General features: G+C 44.5%; 1 protein-coding gene across 1 annotated transcript; it reads left to right on the forward strand.

Moving 5' to 3' along the window:
* The first annotated feature begins 16272 nt into the window (after window positions 1-16272).
* Window positions 16273-18102, forward strand: LOC121805157. The gene is made up of 3 exons (XM_042204944.1): window positions 16273-17098; window positions 17183-17375; window positions 17480-18102. The coding sequence occupies exons 1-3, from the start codon at window positions 16730-16732 to the stop codon at window positions 17968-17970; spliced, it is 1053 nt and encodes a 350-aa protein (XP_042060878.1). The 5' UTR covers window positions 16273-16729; the 3' UTR covers window positions 17971-18102.
* The last annotated feature ends 1423 nt before the right edge of the window (window positions 18103-19525 follow it).

The raw sequence follows: 19525 nt of genomic DNA on the forward strand, positions 1-19525 counted from the left end.
GATTCGGCGATTACGTCGCGAAGTAGAATTAGGATTCTCTTTTTCCTTTTAGATTTTATTTCCTTTTTATGTCTTTCTTATTTTTGGTAACTTAGTTATTTTAATGAGTCGAGCATATCTATAAGCTCCGTTTCGGGTTTTCTTTGTTGGTTCTTTCCCGAGATGCATTAGGTTTAGAAGTCGAACCAACCCTAGGGTCCTTAGTCTATAAATAGGGCTTTGTTTATCAAGTTACGGATGAATAAGAATTACAATATTTGCCCACAAAATACGTGAGTTTATCTAAACCTAGTTCGCCGCTGCCCGACGGAGAATCCTCCGCGCACAGCCGCTGCTAGAAGACGCCGCCGATCCTGTGTAGGACGCCGGAGTTATCGTTGGATCGCCGCGCAACCCCGCCGCCGATCACGTTGAGGTAATAAGGCCTTAACATCTGGTGCTTTCATCCAGTACTCATGAAAGGTTTCGACAATAACGGCAAGGCCGTTTGGGGGGGGGGGACACAACGATTCCTACCCGCCATACAGATTCGGGGGTCGTCCGCCGAGGACGAACCGCCGCGACGGTGGGGGTTTCCACCGACAACATGGGGACGACGGCGAGGGGGAGATTCGCCAACCCGAGGAGTCGCGCAGGGAAGAGACCAACACTACTACCTTGGCTCAGGTTTTGGAGAGGTTGGAACGTTTGGAGAAATTCGATTCAGCGAGGGAAGATCCGGATCGCCGCGGCGGGAATCTTGGAAGTTCTTGGTCACGCGGAGCGGTGAATCCGCCAGAGTATGACGACGAAGACGATTGGGGATTTGATGAGACACGTCGCATGCGCAACGGAGGGACATTTGTTCGGGGTAAAAACCCTAATTGGGGTTTACGCGAGGGGCAACCCGACACGAGGCTGAGACGCGATCAATGGGGTCGCCATGGTCCGGGATGGACGATGCAGGGAACCCCCAACTCGAGGCTGGCGCCCGGAGGGTTCGATCAATCATACGACCGGCCTCCGACATGCTGGGACCCCCCCCAGCGATATCAGGGTACCGTGCCTGGTTTCGACAGACCACCGGGGGTAAAGATGGATCCGCCCAGGTTCGACGGGTCAGACGCGACTAATTGGATCGCAAGAGTCCAATATTATTTCAATCACCTTATGATGCCCGAGGCTCAACGATTACATTACGCGGTGATGCTGTTTGATCAACCTGCAGCTGAATGGGTCTTTAATTACTGCGCGAATAACGAATTCGTCACGTGGAATGAGTTTCTGGGGGACGTTCGCCACCGTTTCGATAGAAAGAGTTTTCAAAATTACTTTGGGTTGTTGGCCAAACTCACGCAAACGGGATCACTTTTGGAGTACCACAATACATTTGAAAAATATTTGAATCGGGTCCATGGAGTCCCGGAATCAGAGTTATTCACTTTGTTCGTAGCTGGCCTCAAACCGGACATTCAGGAGCGCGTGAAGTTGCACAGACCGGAATCACTGGCAGCCGCGATGGCCTTGATTTTGGAGTGGACGGAGGAGATACATGACCGTGGGGCACAGGCAGCCTTTTCAACCGTGCCTCGTCGCGCTTGGCAGAATCGTGATGGACGGGGGCAGTCAAGTACCTCGGCAGCACCGACATCCGCATCGGTCACAACCGCCGTGGGCCAGACCACGGGTTCAGTGGGTCGCAGTGGGGAAAGGCCGCGACCCGGCATGATACGGGTATCCCAAGCGGAAAAGGCGGAGCGAGCTCGTCAGGGTTTGTGTTATTATTGCCCCGAGAAGTGGATTGTAGGGCACGTGTGCAAACAGCGATTGCTATGCTATGCGGAGGAGGACGATGAGAACGACGGTGTTGCGGAGGACCAAGCGGTTGATGAGTCTGTGCCAACAGATATTTCGCATATTCACGCGATGGACGGTGGTCGTCGTTCTCGTCCGATGAAGGTCGTGGGATGCATACAGGACCACGAGGTGTGTGTCTTAATTGACACGGGTAGCGACAGGGATTTTCTACACCCTAAGATTGCGGAATCGTTACACTTACCCCTCTCGCCGATAAGGCCGTTCAAGGTAGTTGTAGGCAACGGGGGGGCCTTACTGTGCACTCACGTGTCCAAACAGACGAAGTTGGAGGTACAAGGGTCGGTGTTCTTGGTGGATTTACATATACTGCCTATTCACGGCCCAGATGTAATTCTAGGAATGGATTGGCTGGAGTCGTTGGGCAAGGTGACCGCAGATTTCGCAGGAAAAACTTTGGAATTCACTCACAAGGAGCGACCTATTACTTTGAAGGGGGTGGTACCACCGCCCCGCAAGATAGACAGAACGTCCTTGGCTGCTTTGATGTCTCCATCGATCGGGTTAGAGGTTTTTGAGATCATGCTCTTGGAACCGGAAACCACTATTACCACACAAGATGTCCGGGAGGATTTTCCTGCTGATCTAACACCACCCATCACGACAGTGTTGGAGACCTTCCGACCGGTGTTCAACATGCCATCCGGGATGCCTCCGTCACGCCCCTATGATCACCGGGTACATTTGTTGCCAGGCACGAAGCCAATCAACGTCAGGCCGTATCGCTATCCCTACTTTCAGAAAAACGAGATAGAGCGGCAGGTCAAAGAGATGCTCGAGCAAGGTATCATCCAGAGAAGCAACAGTCCGTTTTCTTCACCGGTACTCCTTATTCGTAAGAAAGACGGTACCTTCCGCTTCTGCATCGACTATCGTGCGCTGAACACCGCCACAGTGCCGGATCATTTCCCTATCCCGACAGCGGACGAGCTTTTTGATGAATTGGGTAAAGCTCGTGTTTTCACCAAGCTTGACTTGCGATCAGGTTACCATCAGATAAGGATGCATGACGAAGATGTATTTAAGACGGCTTTTCGTACCCATGACGGACATTTCGAATTCTTGGTGATGCCTTTTGGGTTGACGAATGCCCCGTCTACATTCCAGGCGGCAATGAACGCGATTTTTCAACCTATGCTACGAAAGTTCGTCATTGTCTTTTTCGACGACATACTGGTTTACAGCCCGACTATGGAAGTTCATGAAGAACACTTGTCCGCAGTATTGATGGTTCTGCAGACCAATAGTTTCGTCGTCAAATTATCAAAGTGCTCTTTCTGCAAATCGACCGTGGAATATTTGGGACACTTGATCAGCAATGGATCCCTTAAAGCAGACCCAAATAAAATTAGTGCAATGAGGGCTTGGCCGAAACCAAAGAATGTGAGACAGCTTCGCGGGTTTTTGGGATTAACCGGCTATTACCGCCGCTTCATAGCCGGATACGCCTTGATTGCGTCTCCCTTGACGGGTCTGTTGAAAAAGGATGCCTTTGTATGGACCCCGGAAGCAGATTCGAGTTTCTTAGACCTGAAAGGAGCAATGACGACAGCCCCCGTACTTCGTCTGCCGGATTTTGATAAGACTTTCTGCGTCGAGACGGATGCCTCGAACACGGGCATTGGGGCAGTGCTACTCCAAGACAATCACCCAATTGCATTCTTCAGTAAGAAACTGGGTCCGCGACGACGGGTCGCGTCCACTTATCACAAGGAATTATATGCCATCGTCGAATCAGTGCAGAAATGGCGTCAGTATCTGTTAGGGAGGGAGTTTGTCATTCGGAGTGATCAGAGGAGCTTGAAAGAATTGCTCCATGCGATAGTGCAAACGCCGGATCAGCAGCTGTATGCGCGCAAACTCATGGGATATAAGTTCCGTATTGAGTACAAGAAGGGGAGCACAAACCGAGCAGCCGACGCGTTGTCCCGCCGCGAGGAAGCCGAGCAGCCTGACCTGCACGAAGACGCGTCCTCGACAGCCGAGGCGAACCTGGACACAGACACGACCTCGGACGCCGACGAGGGCGACGAAGCAGCGCACGCGTGCGCCCTCCTCACAGCAGCGTCCCATCCTATTCCGCACCTTGTGGACTTGCTTCGTCAGGAAACATCTTCGTCCCCGGAGATGCGGGAGATCACGAGGGACATAAAGGAGGGGCGGGCCCTACCGCATTTATCATTGGTGAACGGGCTGGTATACTACAATCGTCGAATATTTGTGAGCTCACGATCATCGGCACGGACGCCTATATTGATCGAATACCACAGCTCGAAATCAGCGGGCCACCCTGGGTTCGAGCGTACGCTGCGTCGCGTGACTGCGGATTTTTACTGGCCGAATATGAAGAAGGAGGTAAAGCAGTTCGTCGAAGCTTGCGTGGTGTGCCAGACGACGAAGTACTCTACCCAGAAGCCTGCAGGGTTGTTACAACCGCTACCAATTCCGTCCCAAGTGTGGGAGGATGTCTCCATGGACTTTATTACGGGTTTGCCGCAATCACGGGGCTACACTGTAGTCATGGTGGCCGTGGACCGTTTGTCTAAATATGCACATTTTGCCCCATTGCCGACGAATTTTGATACGATAAAAGTGGCCAATGTGTTTATTGATACAGTTGTTCGCCATCACGGTTTTCCGAAGACGTTGGTCTCGGACAGGGACTCGGTGTTCTTAAACCAATGTTGGAAGGATTTGATGCGGCTTAGTGGCACGAAATTGAACTTCTCAACGGCTTACCACCCGCAATCGGACGGTCAGACGGAGGTACGGAACAGGGGATTGGAGCAGTATCTGCGAGCGTTCACTGCCGATCGTCCATCCAAGTGGTCAAATTTTCTACCTTGGGCGGAGCTGGCTTTGAATTGTTTCCATCATGCGGCCTTGGGAATGTCTCCGTACAAGGCCCTCTATGGCCGGGACCCACCGAGCTTGATTTTTGCGGAACCTTCGAGGTCGACGCCACCGGAGGCGGCGGAATTGATACGCCAACGAGGGGAGTTATTGGTGGAGTTAAGGCGAAATTTGGAACGCGCACAGCAGCGTATGCGCGAATCCGCTAACAAACATCGTCGCCACTTGGAGTTTAAGGTGGGTGACTTGGTCCTATTGAAGCTCCAACCATATAGGCAGCACTCGGTGGCTCGTCCACGGTCGGCCAAGCTAGCTCGTCGCTACTATGGCCCGTTTGAGATATTAGAGCGTATTGGACCAGTTGCATATCGATTGCGCTTGCCGGAAGGGAGTAGGATCCACAACGTATTTCATGTGAGCCTCCTTCGCGCGTTTGTGGCAGGCAACGACTCGGGAATGGGCATGGACCTGCCGTCTGAATTCTTTGGAGATCGGCCGGTTGTCTATCCGGTCCGGGTGTTGGACAGACGCATGTTATGGCACGATGATCGACCCTTGGAGCATGTGTTGGTTCGTTGGTCCGATGGAACTGAGTCGCCGACGTGGGAACCGCTGGAACTAGTGCAGCGCAAGTTTCCAAATGTGCTCCTTGAGGACAAGGAGGTTGCTATGGAGGGGGGAGTTGATACGATTCCCAGGCAACCACCGCATCAACACAACGCCAAGCTGCGCGACGCCGAGCTGCACGATGCCGAGCTGCGCGACGCCGAAGAGCACAATGCCGAGCTGCATGGCGACGCCGAAAATCTGCATGGCGACGTCGAGAGATCGGAGGGAAGATCAGCGAGAGGCGAGAACGACATGCAGACGTCGGTCGCGACAACAAGGGGAAGAAGAGTTCGGCGCGCGCCTCTCCGATTCGGCGATTACGTCGCGAAGTAGAATTAGGATTCTCTTTTTCCTTTTAGATTTTATTTCCTTTTTATGTCTTTCTTATTTTTGGTAACTTAGTTATTTTAATGAGTCGAGCATATCTATAAGCTCCGTTTCGGGTTTTCTTTGTTGGTTCTTTCCCGAGATGCATTAGGTTTAGAAGTCGAACCAACCCTAGGGTCCTTAGTCTATAAATAGGGCTTTGTTTATCAAGTTACGGATGAATAAGAATTACAATATTTGCCCACAAAATACGTGAGTTTATCTAAACCTAGTTCGCCGCTGCCCGACGGAGAATCCTCCGCGCACAGCCGCTGCTAGAAGACGCCGCCGATCCTGTGTAGGACGCCGGAGTTATCGTTGGATCGCCGCGCAACCCCGCCGCCGATCACGTTGAGGTAATAAGGCCTTAACACACACACACACAAGTTATAATCGACAACTTTGGTAGTATCAATTAAGTGAAAGTTGACATATGATTTATATGGATACTGACAGGTTAAATCATGGATTACATTTTCTCTTCTAGCTAGTACAACATTTATTCATACATAAAATGAAATGTTTGATGAGGTTTGAACAGTAAAAATCTTGATTATTAAGTTGATGTCATATTAAAATCTTACATTAATCAAGGTACTGAATCTCATGACAATAGTTATGATAATCTAGTTTTAGTCGAAGCCGCTTGTTTTCAAGATTTGCAAACTTCAGTCGCAAAAGAAATAAGATTACATAAAAAATAAATAATAAAAACTAATGTAGGAGTATTTGACTAAACAATTTGACTTCAATAGTTGAGTACTCTTTTAAGCTCATAAATTATCAGCCAGGTGATCTTTGAATGAGCTACTCGTAAAAGCCCTAAGAATTTCAGCCTAACTAGCTACTACCAGTAATTTCAATAAATACTACTCCCTCCGTCCCGGACTACTCGCACATTTCCTTTTCGGCACGGAGATTAAGGAATGAGTGTATAGCAAAGTCAACAATTGCGGCTGTAGGTGATAATTTTTACTAAAAATGGAAAGAGTGCAAATAACTTGAGACGTCCAGAAAGGAAATAAGTGCAAGTAGTCCGGGACGTAGGGAGTACTACTACTAATATGTACATATAAATATCCTTTACTATCGTTTAATAAAATTGAATGTATCATCACCAAAATTGGGTGTTGAATCTTATTTGTTAATTCCTGAGGTTCCAAAATACAGATACATATGGAGAGTTATTATTATACTGTTGAAACAGGGACCCAATTATAAGATAAGTGTATGTGAAGGGCTCAAGATGACAAAATCCCAACTCCAACACAAGAACATTTTATACTCAAATTCAATCTTCATAAAAGATATTTAAAAAAGTATTACATCTTCTTCAATTTTTGAAGAGGTGTTTCTTCTCCACACGAAAGAATATTTACTTTTATTTAGAATTCACTACATTTTAGGATGGTATATTTAGTTTTTTAAGAGGTATTTATCTAGTTGCTCTGAAAGGATAAAACAGTCTGATATGATATACTTGAAATAAATCATGATGATTAAGGAGGACTAATTTAATTTTATGTAGTCTAAATTTCTGCCTCGGCCCTCGGGAATTATATAATATATAGGATTATTCCAAACTCCATATTTTAGAGAAGTAGAGATTTACTTTTAAAGAATATCAGAATAATTAACTTTAGAAACACAAATAACCCTAGAGAGATTAATCTTTAAAAGTCACTAACAAATTTGTTAAAATGGGAACCTAAATTTCTAAACACAACCCTATACTATACATAGCAACAGAAAAAATACTCCAAATCATGCTCATAAGATCTACTTTAACCAACATAGAATTATTCTTTTTTATTATTTCTTCATCAATTATCTCAAGCGATGACATACATGCATGCATAAAGCTAGGTGCAAACATAACATAAAAAAGCATGCAAATTAAAATTGAAAAATTAACTAGAACACACATTATTGGTGGGCATGCGATAATTGAGTTATATAGGGACCATGATGTATTTATCAATGTGATAGGAAATATGGTTTTAGAAGTACTATGCCCCACATCACAACTGCACCCATTAGCAAAACCTACTACTCACAATTCAATTCACCTTTGATGGGAAAATGACATTGATTTTTTTGAATCCACTCTATCTTGATATATCAAAATCGGAAAGTTTTTGTTGCGTTGAGAGTAGGCCTAAGGAATTGGGACTTTTTTTTTGAATATTTGTATCGTCCACAAATTAGGGTTTTGAATAATTTGAAGTGGCATTAGCTAGGATTAATTGTCATCAACGTCTTCAAAATTGCAGTGAGATTGCTTATCATTATAGACAAATGAATTTGTTTAAAGTTAGGTTGGGTTTGATATCTACCCTAAATATTCACATGTATAGATTGATAGGTGCACATAAATATGACTATATGCAATTGTGTGTGAAAGAAAGTAATTAACAATGCATACATAGACTAACGTCCCTTCATATGTTCTGTTATTCATCATTAGTACTCATCCGTTTAGTTACAAATACTCCATAAATTTATTAATAGAAACGGTAAGAGTATTGAAAATGAGACACGTTATGAAAATAATGTTACTAATCATAAAAATATATGTGAGTCAATGATGACTTTCGCTCTAGTGCAGTTACTACTCCTAGTTAGTAAAAATTTTGTTGGATGGAAAAAAAATGAAAAATGAAAAATGAAAAATGAAAAATTTTGTTGGGTGAAAAAAAATGAAAAGAAGAGATAGAGTGTCATTTAGAAATAATTTTTATTTTACATTTTAGGTATTGCTACCGTTCTTGTCAAAATATTTTCATTTTATTTGAAACGATATCGTTTTATTGCCATGTCAGTTTCAACGTGCCATCTTGTCATTCATATATTGAAAATTATGGAATAAACCAAAAATTGTCCAAACTTTATGATTTTAGCCATAATTATTTCTTAAAAAGAAATTTGAATAGAATTCGATTAATCGTATATATCAATCAGAACAAACATGCACGTTTTGAATTAAAAGAAGAACATTAAGTAAACTAGGCTGTCAATTTATGAGAAACTATTACTACAATAATTGAGTGCCACGCCTAATGCTACGATTAAAATAGCCTTTTTCTTAAAAGTGACGTAGGCCTTTTTTTCATATATATGAATTAAAATGTGTTTTATATGGAGCGACACATAATCGCCATATGCCAACCTATTATTTTGAAAATGAAATCAATGACATAATGATAGGGACTCAACGTTGGAGGAAGGAGTACGCACGGAAGAAGGGCCGTCGCCAAGCGCGGAGCAGGCCGGAGCCCAAAATAACGAGCCCAATATCAAGACCAAGACCGCGAAGAAGCTAGTTCCGCCAAGGGAGGAACGCCCGAAGCGCAACGCGCCTCGGCCCAGCAAGTACAACGATTTCGTGCCAAGATAATTAGAAGATTTTATTTGCTTTATTTTTGCTTCTAGAGATATTATTGTGTTTCCTTAAATAACGTTTTTTGCTTAGTTAGATAGAGTCAAATCTTTTCGGGTTTTCTTCTTGATTCTTTCCCGAATCGTAAGTCCGAATCAAGTAGGGGGAATTCTATATATTATAGAATTCCCATAGATCGAGTCTTGAGAAATAAGTAATACAATTTGCCTATTGTCTCAACCCTAGTTTTCGTCCATAATTCCCAGCACCTCCACTGGGGCAATTCTTCAAACACCTTGCATACAACCAAACCTAATTCTCGTCCGTAAGTTCAAGCTCCTTCATTGGGGCAATTCATCAAACACCTTGCATAAAATCTGTGATAGGATCTTAAATCCTATCAACTGGTGCTTCATTGCGCTTCTCTTCCCCCGTTTTTCACCATCACCACCATCGTTCAGCCTATCATGGCATCCGACGACGTTAACACCGGTGGAGACCCTTCTCTTGCCTACACCCTTGAAGAATTGGGCCAGACCATGTTCGATATCAAAGTCCGCATCGCCGGAGATGAAAAGAAGATCCAATCGAACCGCTTCGCTCAGGAAGCCTTCGAACGACAACAAACACAGTGGAATAAGAGCATGGATGATCACATGACGCGTCTGATAACGGCCGTCGAGAATCTGGGGAAAAAGCCCCCTGATGCCGCGACGCAGATGTCGTCGGCAACGCCGCCCCGGGGCTGGAAATTACCGCCCTCGCACACGATCAGGCCGGTGGGGTTTAATCAGGATTCTTGGCCGAAGTTGAAGATGGATCCACCCCGATTCAATGGTGATGGCGTGGTTTTGTGGATCAAGAAAATTCAGAAATTTTATAATCATACTTTCACGTCGTTATCCGACCGTTTGTATCTGACGGAGTTTCTTCTTGATGAGGCGGCGGAGGAATGGTTTGAGTGGTGGGAATCTAACAATAAGGACCGAGGTTGGGATGACTTCTTGCTCGACATCAAACGGCGCTTCGACCCCCGATTTGTATGAAGATTATGTGGGTCGTTTGGCAACCCTACGCCAGAAGGGATCGTTGGAGTCATATCTAGCCGAGTTCGAACCACTGTTACGGAAGGTGACCCACGTGGGCGACGACACTCTAACATCGTTATTTGTCGCCGGGTTGTCCGCATCCCTCAAGCATGAATTACTGATTCGCCGTCCCGCATCCCTCAGCGACGCTATCTCTCTTGCGCAGCAACTTGCTGCGTGTCACACGGCCTCTCACACCAGCCAGTCATCTGGATCGCGTTCGGCTTGGCAACATCGCGATGGCAAACAGTACCAGAAACCTCAGAGCCCCTCCCCGAAGCAACCTGATCTTGTTCGCTTGCCAAATCCATACCAGAAGCAACAACGTGAAGCACAAGCTCCATCTGATTATCCTGTGGTCCGCGTTTCGGCGGCGGAGCGAGCGGACCGCACCAAACGGGGTCTGTGTTGGTATTGCCCGGAACCGTACTCGCGTTCGCACGTTTGTAGCAAGAAGTTTTATGCCCTTATGGGCGAGGATGAGGAGGGCGACCCAGAGCATGACATGGAGGACCCTCTGGACGGCGAGGAGGCTGAAAATATGGTAATTTCGGGCGATGTTTCCCGCATTCTGGTTATTGGACCCAAGCTCCGACCCCGTTCAATCCGAATTACTGGCATGATATATGAGGCTCCGGTGTCCGTGCTGATCGATGGCGGCAGCACACATAATTTCATCAAACCCGCCGTCGCCGAACAGCTAAGTCTTTCATTGCATACTATTTCTCCATTTCGGGTTTTTGTCGGCAACGGTGCTTCGATGCGATGCGATTATGTGAGCCTCAACACCCCTATTTCTCTGCAGGGTAATTGCTTCGACATAGATCTGTTTCTACTGCAGGTCGAGGGCCCCGACGTCATTTTGGGCGTCCAATGGTTACAGGAATTGGGCAAGGTGGCTTTGGATTTCCGCAATCTAACCATGGACTTCTTATGGAATCAGTCACGGGTTACTCTGACAGGCGAGGACAAACCGCCCAGGCAAGTCTCCTACAACAACCTATTTTCGCTTATCAGCCACGATAGCGAGTCAGATTTATTTGAGATCGTTCCGCTGGGTCTAGATCAGACAGGGGACCTCACACCCCAGACAACCATCGATCCCCGCTCTGACGTCAGTTCTGGTTCAATTTGCTGATGTGTTTGAGGTACCAGCTGGTTTACCACCTGCCCGCTGCTGGGATCACCGAATACACATGCCTCAGTCAACCAAACCCATCAACGTACGACCATACCGCTACCCGCATTTTCAGAAAGCAGAAATTGAGCGCCAAGTGAAGGAGATGCTCTCTCAGGGGGTTATACAAAATAGTACAAGCCCTTTTAGTTCGCCAGTCCTCTTGGTCCGTAAGAAAGATGGCACATTTCGGTTCTGTGTGGACTACCGCGCCCTCAACGCGGCAACTACTCCAGATCACTTCCCTATACCTACCGCAGACGAGCTGTTTGATGAGCTTCATGCAGCAGTGATTTTCTCGAAACTGGACCTTCGTTCGGGGTATCACCAAATAAGGATGCATGTCAACGATATCCACAAGACGGCCTTTCGCACTCACGATGGCCACTTTGAGTTCTTAGTAATGCCGTTCGGCTTGACAAATGCGCCGTCCACTTTCCAGGCGGCGATGAACGGTATCTTTAAACCGTTTCTTCGTCAGTTCGTTATCGTATTTTTTGATGATATATTGGTCTACAGCAACTCTGCAGAGGAGCACAGGAATCACCTCCGTGAGGTTCTATCGATCCTCAGGGAAAACTCATTCTTTATCAAGAAGTCAAAATGTGCATTTGGTGTGTCGACGATTGATTATCTGGGCCATATTCTATCTGCTGGAGAGTTGCGGGTCGACCCAGCAAAAATTGAGGCCATGATGGTTTGGCCGACGCCAACCAATATCAGACGTCTGCGAGGTTTTCTCGGGCTCACAGGGTACTATCGACGATTTGTGCAAAATTATTCTGTTATTGCAGCCCCTCTGACGGAACTGCTCAAGAAAGACTCCTTTATTTGGAGTGAGGCAGCAGCGGCAAGTTTCACAGCCCTCAAGGAGGCAATGAGCTCCACCCCAGTCCTCCGTCTTCCAGATTTTTCCTTGCCTTTTGTGATTGAAACGGATGCTTCCGACTTCGGCATCGGGGCGGTGCTTATGCAGCAAGGGCACCCCGTCGCCTACTTTAGTAAGAAGTTGGGGCCGCGTCGTCGCATCGCGTCTACATACCATAAAGAACTTTACGCTATTGTTGAAGCAGTACAGAAATGGCGGCAATATCTGTTGGGTCGGGAGTTCATATTTCGCAGTGATCAGCGGAGTTTAAAAGACCTTCTCTCTCAAGTAGTGCATACACCAGATCAACAATTTTATGTCCGCAAACTCATGGGGTTTAAATTTACGATTGAGTACAAGTCGGGAGCATCAAATAAAGTGGCAGACGCCTTGTCCCGCCGTGATGATGACAAAACAGATTCTGCGGCACAGTTATTTTCGCTGTATGCTCGCCCAATTCCAGCGGTTCTAGAGACGATTCGGCGCGAGAATGAGCAGCTTCCGGATCTGCTAGCTTTGCACCAGGCGTTTACTGCCGGCACCGCCCCGCCTAACATCTCGGTCGTGGACGGATTACTATATTTCAAAAGGCGGTTGTACCTCAGCCGAGATTCTCTTACCCGGACAGCTATCCTCGGTGAGTGTCACGACTCGCCTGCCGCCGGCCACCCCGGAGAGCGCAGGACCCTCGCTCGTGTGTCCGCTGTCTTCTATTGGCCGGGCCTCCGTCGCGACGTGCGTGAGTATGTGGCGGCCTGCTTCACTTGTCAAGCAACAAAATATGTGCGAGATAAGCCCAACGGCCTTATTCAACCATTGCCTATTCCCGGTATGGTGTGGGAGGCGGCATCCATGGATTTCATTGTTGGACTTCCTCCTTCGCAGGGATATACGGCTGTCATGGTGGTCGTTGACCGATTGTCGAAATACGCCCACTTCGGAGCGCTGAAACCGGGCTTCGATGCCCCCCGCGTGGCCCGGCTATTTGTTGACACGGTGGTAAAATTACATGGTTTTCCTGCTAAGTTATTATCCGACCGCGACTCCATTTTCATGAGTGAATTTTGGGATGAGCTGTTGAAGCTTAGTGGCACCAAGTTGCAGTTTACAACGGCCTATCACCCCCAAACCGACGGCCAATCGGAGGTTACCAATAGAGCTTTGGAGCAGTACTTGCGAGCCTTCACCTTTGATCGCCCCGCAAGGTGGTTCGCGCTGCTTCCCTGGGCGGAGTTAGCACTTAACTGTAGCGTGAACGCGAGCATAGGAATGTCCCCTTTCCAAGCGTTGTATGGGCGGGAGCCACCCAACCTTTTTGCCACTTACCCACGGCCGTCGCACAACACAGCAGTGGAAGAATTGCTGACCGAGAGGCAGGAGACGCTGCAGACCTTGAAGAGGCGCATTGCCCGTGCGCAGGGTTCTATGGCGGAATATGCTAATCGCCATCGTCGGGACATCGAGTTTAACGTGGGCGACCGCGTGTTACTGAAGCTCCAGCCGTACCGCCAGCTTTCTGTCAGCAAACCATTATCAAACAAGCTGGCTCGGCGCTATTTTGGTCCCTACGAGATCACCGAGCGTGTGGGCAAAGTGGCGTATCGTCTGCGCTTACCAGCAGAAAGCAGGATCCATAATGTTTTTCACGTTTCTTTGTTGAAGAAATTTGTGCCGTTAATTTCGGCGACGATGCACTTGCCGGCTTCTTTCCGACGAAGCGATCCCTATGACACTCCAATTTGCGCCTCTGAGTCCCGCACAGTGTTGGTGAATGGCATTCCACAGGAGCAGTGGTCGGTGGGTTGGTCTTCGGATGGCGGCGTTACACGTTCATGGGAATCAGCTGCTTTGCTTAGGGAACACTTTCCTGATCTTCACCTTGAGGACAAGGTGGCTCTCGTCGATGGGGGAGTTGATAGGGACTCAACGTTGGAGGAAGGAGTACGCACGGAAGAAGGGCCGTCGCCAAGCGCGGAGCAGGCCGGAGCCCAAAATAACGAGCCCAATATCAAGACCAAGACCGCGAAGAAGCTAGTTCCGCCAAGGGAGGAACGCCCGAAGCGCAACGCGCCTCGGCCCAGCAAGTACAACGATTTCGTGCCAAGATAATTAGAAGATTTTATTTGCTTTATTTTTGCTTCTAGAGATATTATTGTGTTTCCTTAAATAACGTTTTTTGCTTAGTTAGATAGAGTCAAATCTTTTCGGGTTTTCTTCTTGATTCTTTCCCGAATCGTAAGTCCGAATCAAGTAGGGGGAATTCTATATATTATAGAATTCCCATAGATCGAGTCTTGAGAAATAAGTAATACAATTTGCCTATTGTCTCAACCCTAGTTTTCGTCCATAATTCCCAGCACCTCCACTGGGGCAATTCTTCAAACACCTTGCATACAACCAAACCTAATTCTCGTCCGTAAGTTCAAGCTCCTTCATTGGGGCAATTCATCAAACACCTTGCATAAAATCTGTGATAGGATCTTAAATCCTATCACATAACTTTATAGTGTTTTATATGCAACGCCTAATGTGTACTACTAATATAGCTTTGTTATAGAATAAATATTACAAACGTAACTCTACTATTATATAAAACCATAATTTATCGAACGTTCATAACTTACCTATAGTTCTATAAATAATCCTTTTCGGTTTTATGCTAAAAATGTTAGTTAATCAATCATTAATTCTAGTATTATGTTATAAATCACTAATGGATTGGTATCCATCCACTCAAGATTCCATTTTTTATAGTACCAAAAAACATCGATGTTTCCTTGATTTACCGCGTACATATTCATTCAATCCTACTCCAACACTACATCTAATTAGATGTACTTCGATTGCTATACTTTGTCTAAGATTATTGGTTTTAAATTATAAAATTATATTAATTGAAGAAGGTTGAGTATGACTGGTTGAATATGACTAGTTAGCAGTACTTATTATATAATTATTTATTTATAATTAAATTAAGATTTAATTTCATGAAACAAACATAATACATATATTTATTTATGAAATACTCCACCCGTCCTTTAAATTTTGTCACATTTTTCCATTTTAATCCGTCCCACAAAATTTGTCACATTTCACTTTTTACCATTTTTTTGTAGTGGATCTCATATTCCATTAACTCATTTCAATTCACATTTTATTATAAAATTAATATATAAAAATAAGACTCACTCTTCACTAACTTTTTCAAGCCACTTTCCATTATATTTCTTAATAATTTTGTAAAGCGAACTACAACCTATATAAAATTAATAAACATATTTAGAGCATCCGCAATAGCGGATTTCCGACGAACGTCCGCTATTGCGACGTTTGAGGTGGACACGGACGTCGGCGCCGGACGAGAGGTCGTCCGCCGGTGAGCGCGGACCTCCGTCGTGACGTTCGCTATTGCGGTGACACTACGGACGTCCCATTTTTTGATTTTTTTTATAAAAAACTCTATATATACGATTTTTTTAAAAACTCTAACGCATGTAGTATCAGCGAGACCCCCGTTCGGCTAGCGGCAAACTACACAGATTCAAGGCATAACATGTACTTTATTTGAATCGTTTTTTAGTTTGGGATGGTTTTTTTTTGGAACTATGTATTTATTTTTAATTTAAATATGTATGCTTTTTTTGAAATAAAATGGTTGCAATTTTCCCATATTCGTGTCAAAATTTTAATTCCGTAATTGTTAATTTGTGAATTTGTGAATTATTATTATTATTCTTGTCCTTCGGGATGTCCGCTATTGTGTAGTGTGATTTTTTTATATCATGGCAGGAGGTGTATTTTGGGTGTCTGCCATCCGGCCCCGGCCCCGTCCCCGTCCCCGTCCCCGTCCCCGTCCCCTATGGATGCTCTAAAAAGATTTAAATAGGGAGTTGAGAGATCTGACAAGATGATCAACACGTGTCGAGATCAGAGTGGGTTAGGATCACCGGCACCAACGTCCATCACAGCAGATTGTAGCCCGGATTTCAGGGTAAACCTACTCCACGTGGCAATAAGTCTCAGTCTTCAAATCCAAGGCCTATATAAGCTCCCTCCATTTCAGCCAACTAAACAAAAATCAACCAAAAAACAAGTGGAAACAGCAACCTGAAAAAAAATAACAGTCGTGATATCAACATCCGAGCACCGGCGATGGAGCTGCGCCGGAAAATTAGTTTTCCGGCATCTGATTCCGATTCTCCCCGTTACACTCATAATGCTCGTCTCTCCTATCATCGCCGTCACGTTTATCACGAAAAGCAATAACAGAGAAATTTATTATCTTCTCTTTTTATTCAGTTTTCTCGTTGAGTGAATATTAGTGTAAAAATTTTGTTCTGACGCTTTGGTGCTTGATGATCGGATATTGTGAGGTTGAAATGATGAAATTGAAATGATTTTGTTTAGCCTTCCGTTTGCCGATGTTGAAAGTTTTGCAGGCATATTTTGTAAATTTTGTGAGTTTTTGAGTAACAGAAGATTATTAGGTTTAACAGTATAGATTTGGATTAGATTAGAAATATTCAACTTTTCCGATGAGAATCCAGCCGATCGATTCGATCCCGATCGACAACGTCAAGCCGCCGGTGTTTAAGTCTCGGCTTAAGAGGCTTTTTGACCGTCCGTTCAACAGCGTCCTCCGGATTTCATCCGCTGAGAAGCCGGTAGCCGGAGGAGACAAAGATGGCGGTGGCGCTGCCGAGTTCGAGCCGAGCTCGGTCTGTTTGGATAAAATGGTTCAGAATTTCATGGAGGACAACAACGACAAGCCTTCCTCTGCCGCCCGCAACCGCTGCAATTGCTTCAACGGCAACAGCAACGATAGCTCCGATGACGAGCTCGGCTTCTTCTCCGATTCCATTTCCACTAATTCTTCCTTCAGTGAGCCCTCCGATGCTCTCAGGGTACACAATTATCCTATGTATTCGATTTTTTTCCTTTTTTTCCTTATTGGTCGAGAATCTGAAGTTTGCGTATTGTTGTTGCAGAGTTTAACGCCGTGCGCGACTGTGGCGGAGAGAAATCTATTGGCAGACGCTTCGAAAATCGTCGAAAAGAACAAAACAACTTGCAAAAGAAAAGACGATTTGAGGAAAGTAGTCACCGATGGTCTAATCACCCTTGGTTACAACGCCTCCCTTTGCAAATCCAAATGGGATAAGTCTCCCTCTATTCCAGCTGGTAATTCTCAATTCCACTTTCCCCCTTTCTCCTTTTTTTTTAATTCTCCTAATTTTAGAAATCAATTGATCAAATAATCCTCAATTGATAATCGGAATTTGCAGGCGAGTATGAATACATCGATGTAGTGGTGGAAGGAGAGAGGGTGATAGTCGATGTGGATTTCCGATCGGAGTTCGAGATCGCCCGATCTACGAGCAGTTACAAGGCGATTCTGCAGAACTTGCCGTACATATTCGTCGGGAAAACCGACCGGCTGATACAGCTCGTGGCGATGGCGTCAGAGGCCGCGCGGCAGAGCCTGAAGAAGAAAGGCATGCACATAGCTCCGTGGCGAAAGGCGGAGTACATGAAATCGAAATGGCTGAGCCCTCACGCCCGCCTCACAAACGAGGAGGCGCCACCCGGTGATCTCGAGGTTTTGGATTTGGGGTGTGAGGGGGGAGAATTGGACTTTATTTTCGGTGAGGATATGACGATCTCATCGCCGGCGCCGATGACGTGGCAGCTGCCGGAGATTAAGCCGAAGAGTTTAGAGAGAGGAAATAAAGTGGTGGTCACCGGATTAGCTTCTCTCCTCAAAGAGAAACATTGATGAACAAATTTTTGTTCTCTCCCTTCTTAATTTTCATTCCGCTAGAATAATCTCTAATTTTTTTAATTTTCTTTTTTCGGATTACAAAAATCATATATATATATATATATATATAGATCTTCGTTACCGTAATTTATGAATTATACAGTATATTGATAAGTTTAGGCTAATAAATCAGATTTGTGATGATTTTAGCCTATAAATGAAACAATTATAAGGTCGAATTAGCCCATTGTGGCGGTTACGTTCCCATAAGAATATCTCCACTCATTTACACTAAACTACCATTTATACTAAATTCAAACTCATCATTTTAGTGTAAATGTCACGTCAAATATAATTTTACTCCAATTATTTACATTAAATTAAAATTTAAAAAAATAATATCTACATTATGCCTTTTTTTACTAACAAAATTTAAAAAATTAGGTTTTAATTTAATGTAAACCTAAAAATAGATATTTTTTCTCAAAACCAAAAATGAGATCAATTTTTTAATGCTATTAGAGCTAATTACTTATCTCATTTTAGGTTTTAGTATATTTTGGAGATAGTCTAATAAATCTAGCGTACATTTCAAGAAATAAACCTATGACAGGATTTCATTTAAAATATTGTAGTAATATAAATATAAAGTTTAACAGTAATACAATGATTAAATACCTCCAATCTTTATATGCTTTTTTTTTACCAAAAAAGGAAAAGCTGACACCTGACAGTACCTATATCTACTTTCATAATATTAGGTCATTTTCCAGCTATAGTAATTTAACTTCATACAAAAGATTAATATAAAAGGGCTCATATCCCATGATTTGATTCTTAACTTGTGATTAACAAGCCAACATATTTCAAAACTTTTATTTCATTAGTTCTTTTTACCACAACCAATGGTTTCGTACCACGTTGGTAGCCTCTTTATTAGCTTTTCTCAATACATATTTTATTTATGTCATTATGTGCACATATTTTACTTCCCCCTTTCCTTTTGTCCGGTAAAGTAATTTGCAAAATTTATAAAATCCTTATTTATTTTCAAATGGGCTTATTTACTTCACCCCGATCTCGAAATATATCATGAGTAGTGAATTGTCCATGTTTCTCGATCCTTTTTCCAAAACAAACCAATTACTTTCTTCCCTTTCTCAATATATAGTCAACCAATTTACTATTCACTTTTCTATGCTTAAGACTGTACTTAACAGTATTTATACATAAATCTCTATTTAAATTTGGAGATTAAAAATGTTTAAGTACTTTAACACTAAATTAAAAATATGTACTAGGAAATGTTTAAGTACTTCAAGCTTAACTGAGATTTTGAGAAGAAATTTATGTTTTGGCACCTTGGATCTTAGATGGGATGTGAGGATAGTATTCGAAGTTTCACCGAGACATGTTATGGGAAACTTTGAGGATATCAAAAGGTGGGCAAGGGGAACGAACCCTCACAGAAGATGACTTGTTGAGGAAGTCCTTGTTTCTTCTCTTGTTTGGTGTCTGCTTTGATATCAAGTGATTCTTGGGTGCTAGCTACGTGAGTGTTACCGGTTAG

Source organism: Salvia splendens, chromosome 5 (assembly GCF_004379255.2).
Source record: "Salvia splendens isolate huo1 chromosome 5, SspV2, whole genome shotgun sequence".
NCBI classification, from domain to species: domain Eukaryota; kingdom Viridiplantae; phylum Streptophyta; class Magnoliopsida; order Lamiales; family Lamiaceae; genus Salvia; species Salvia splendens.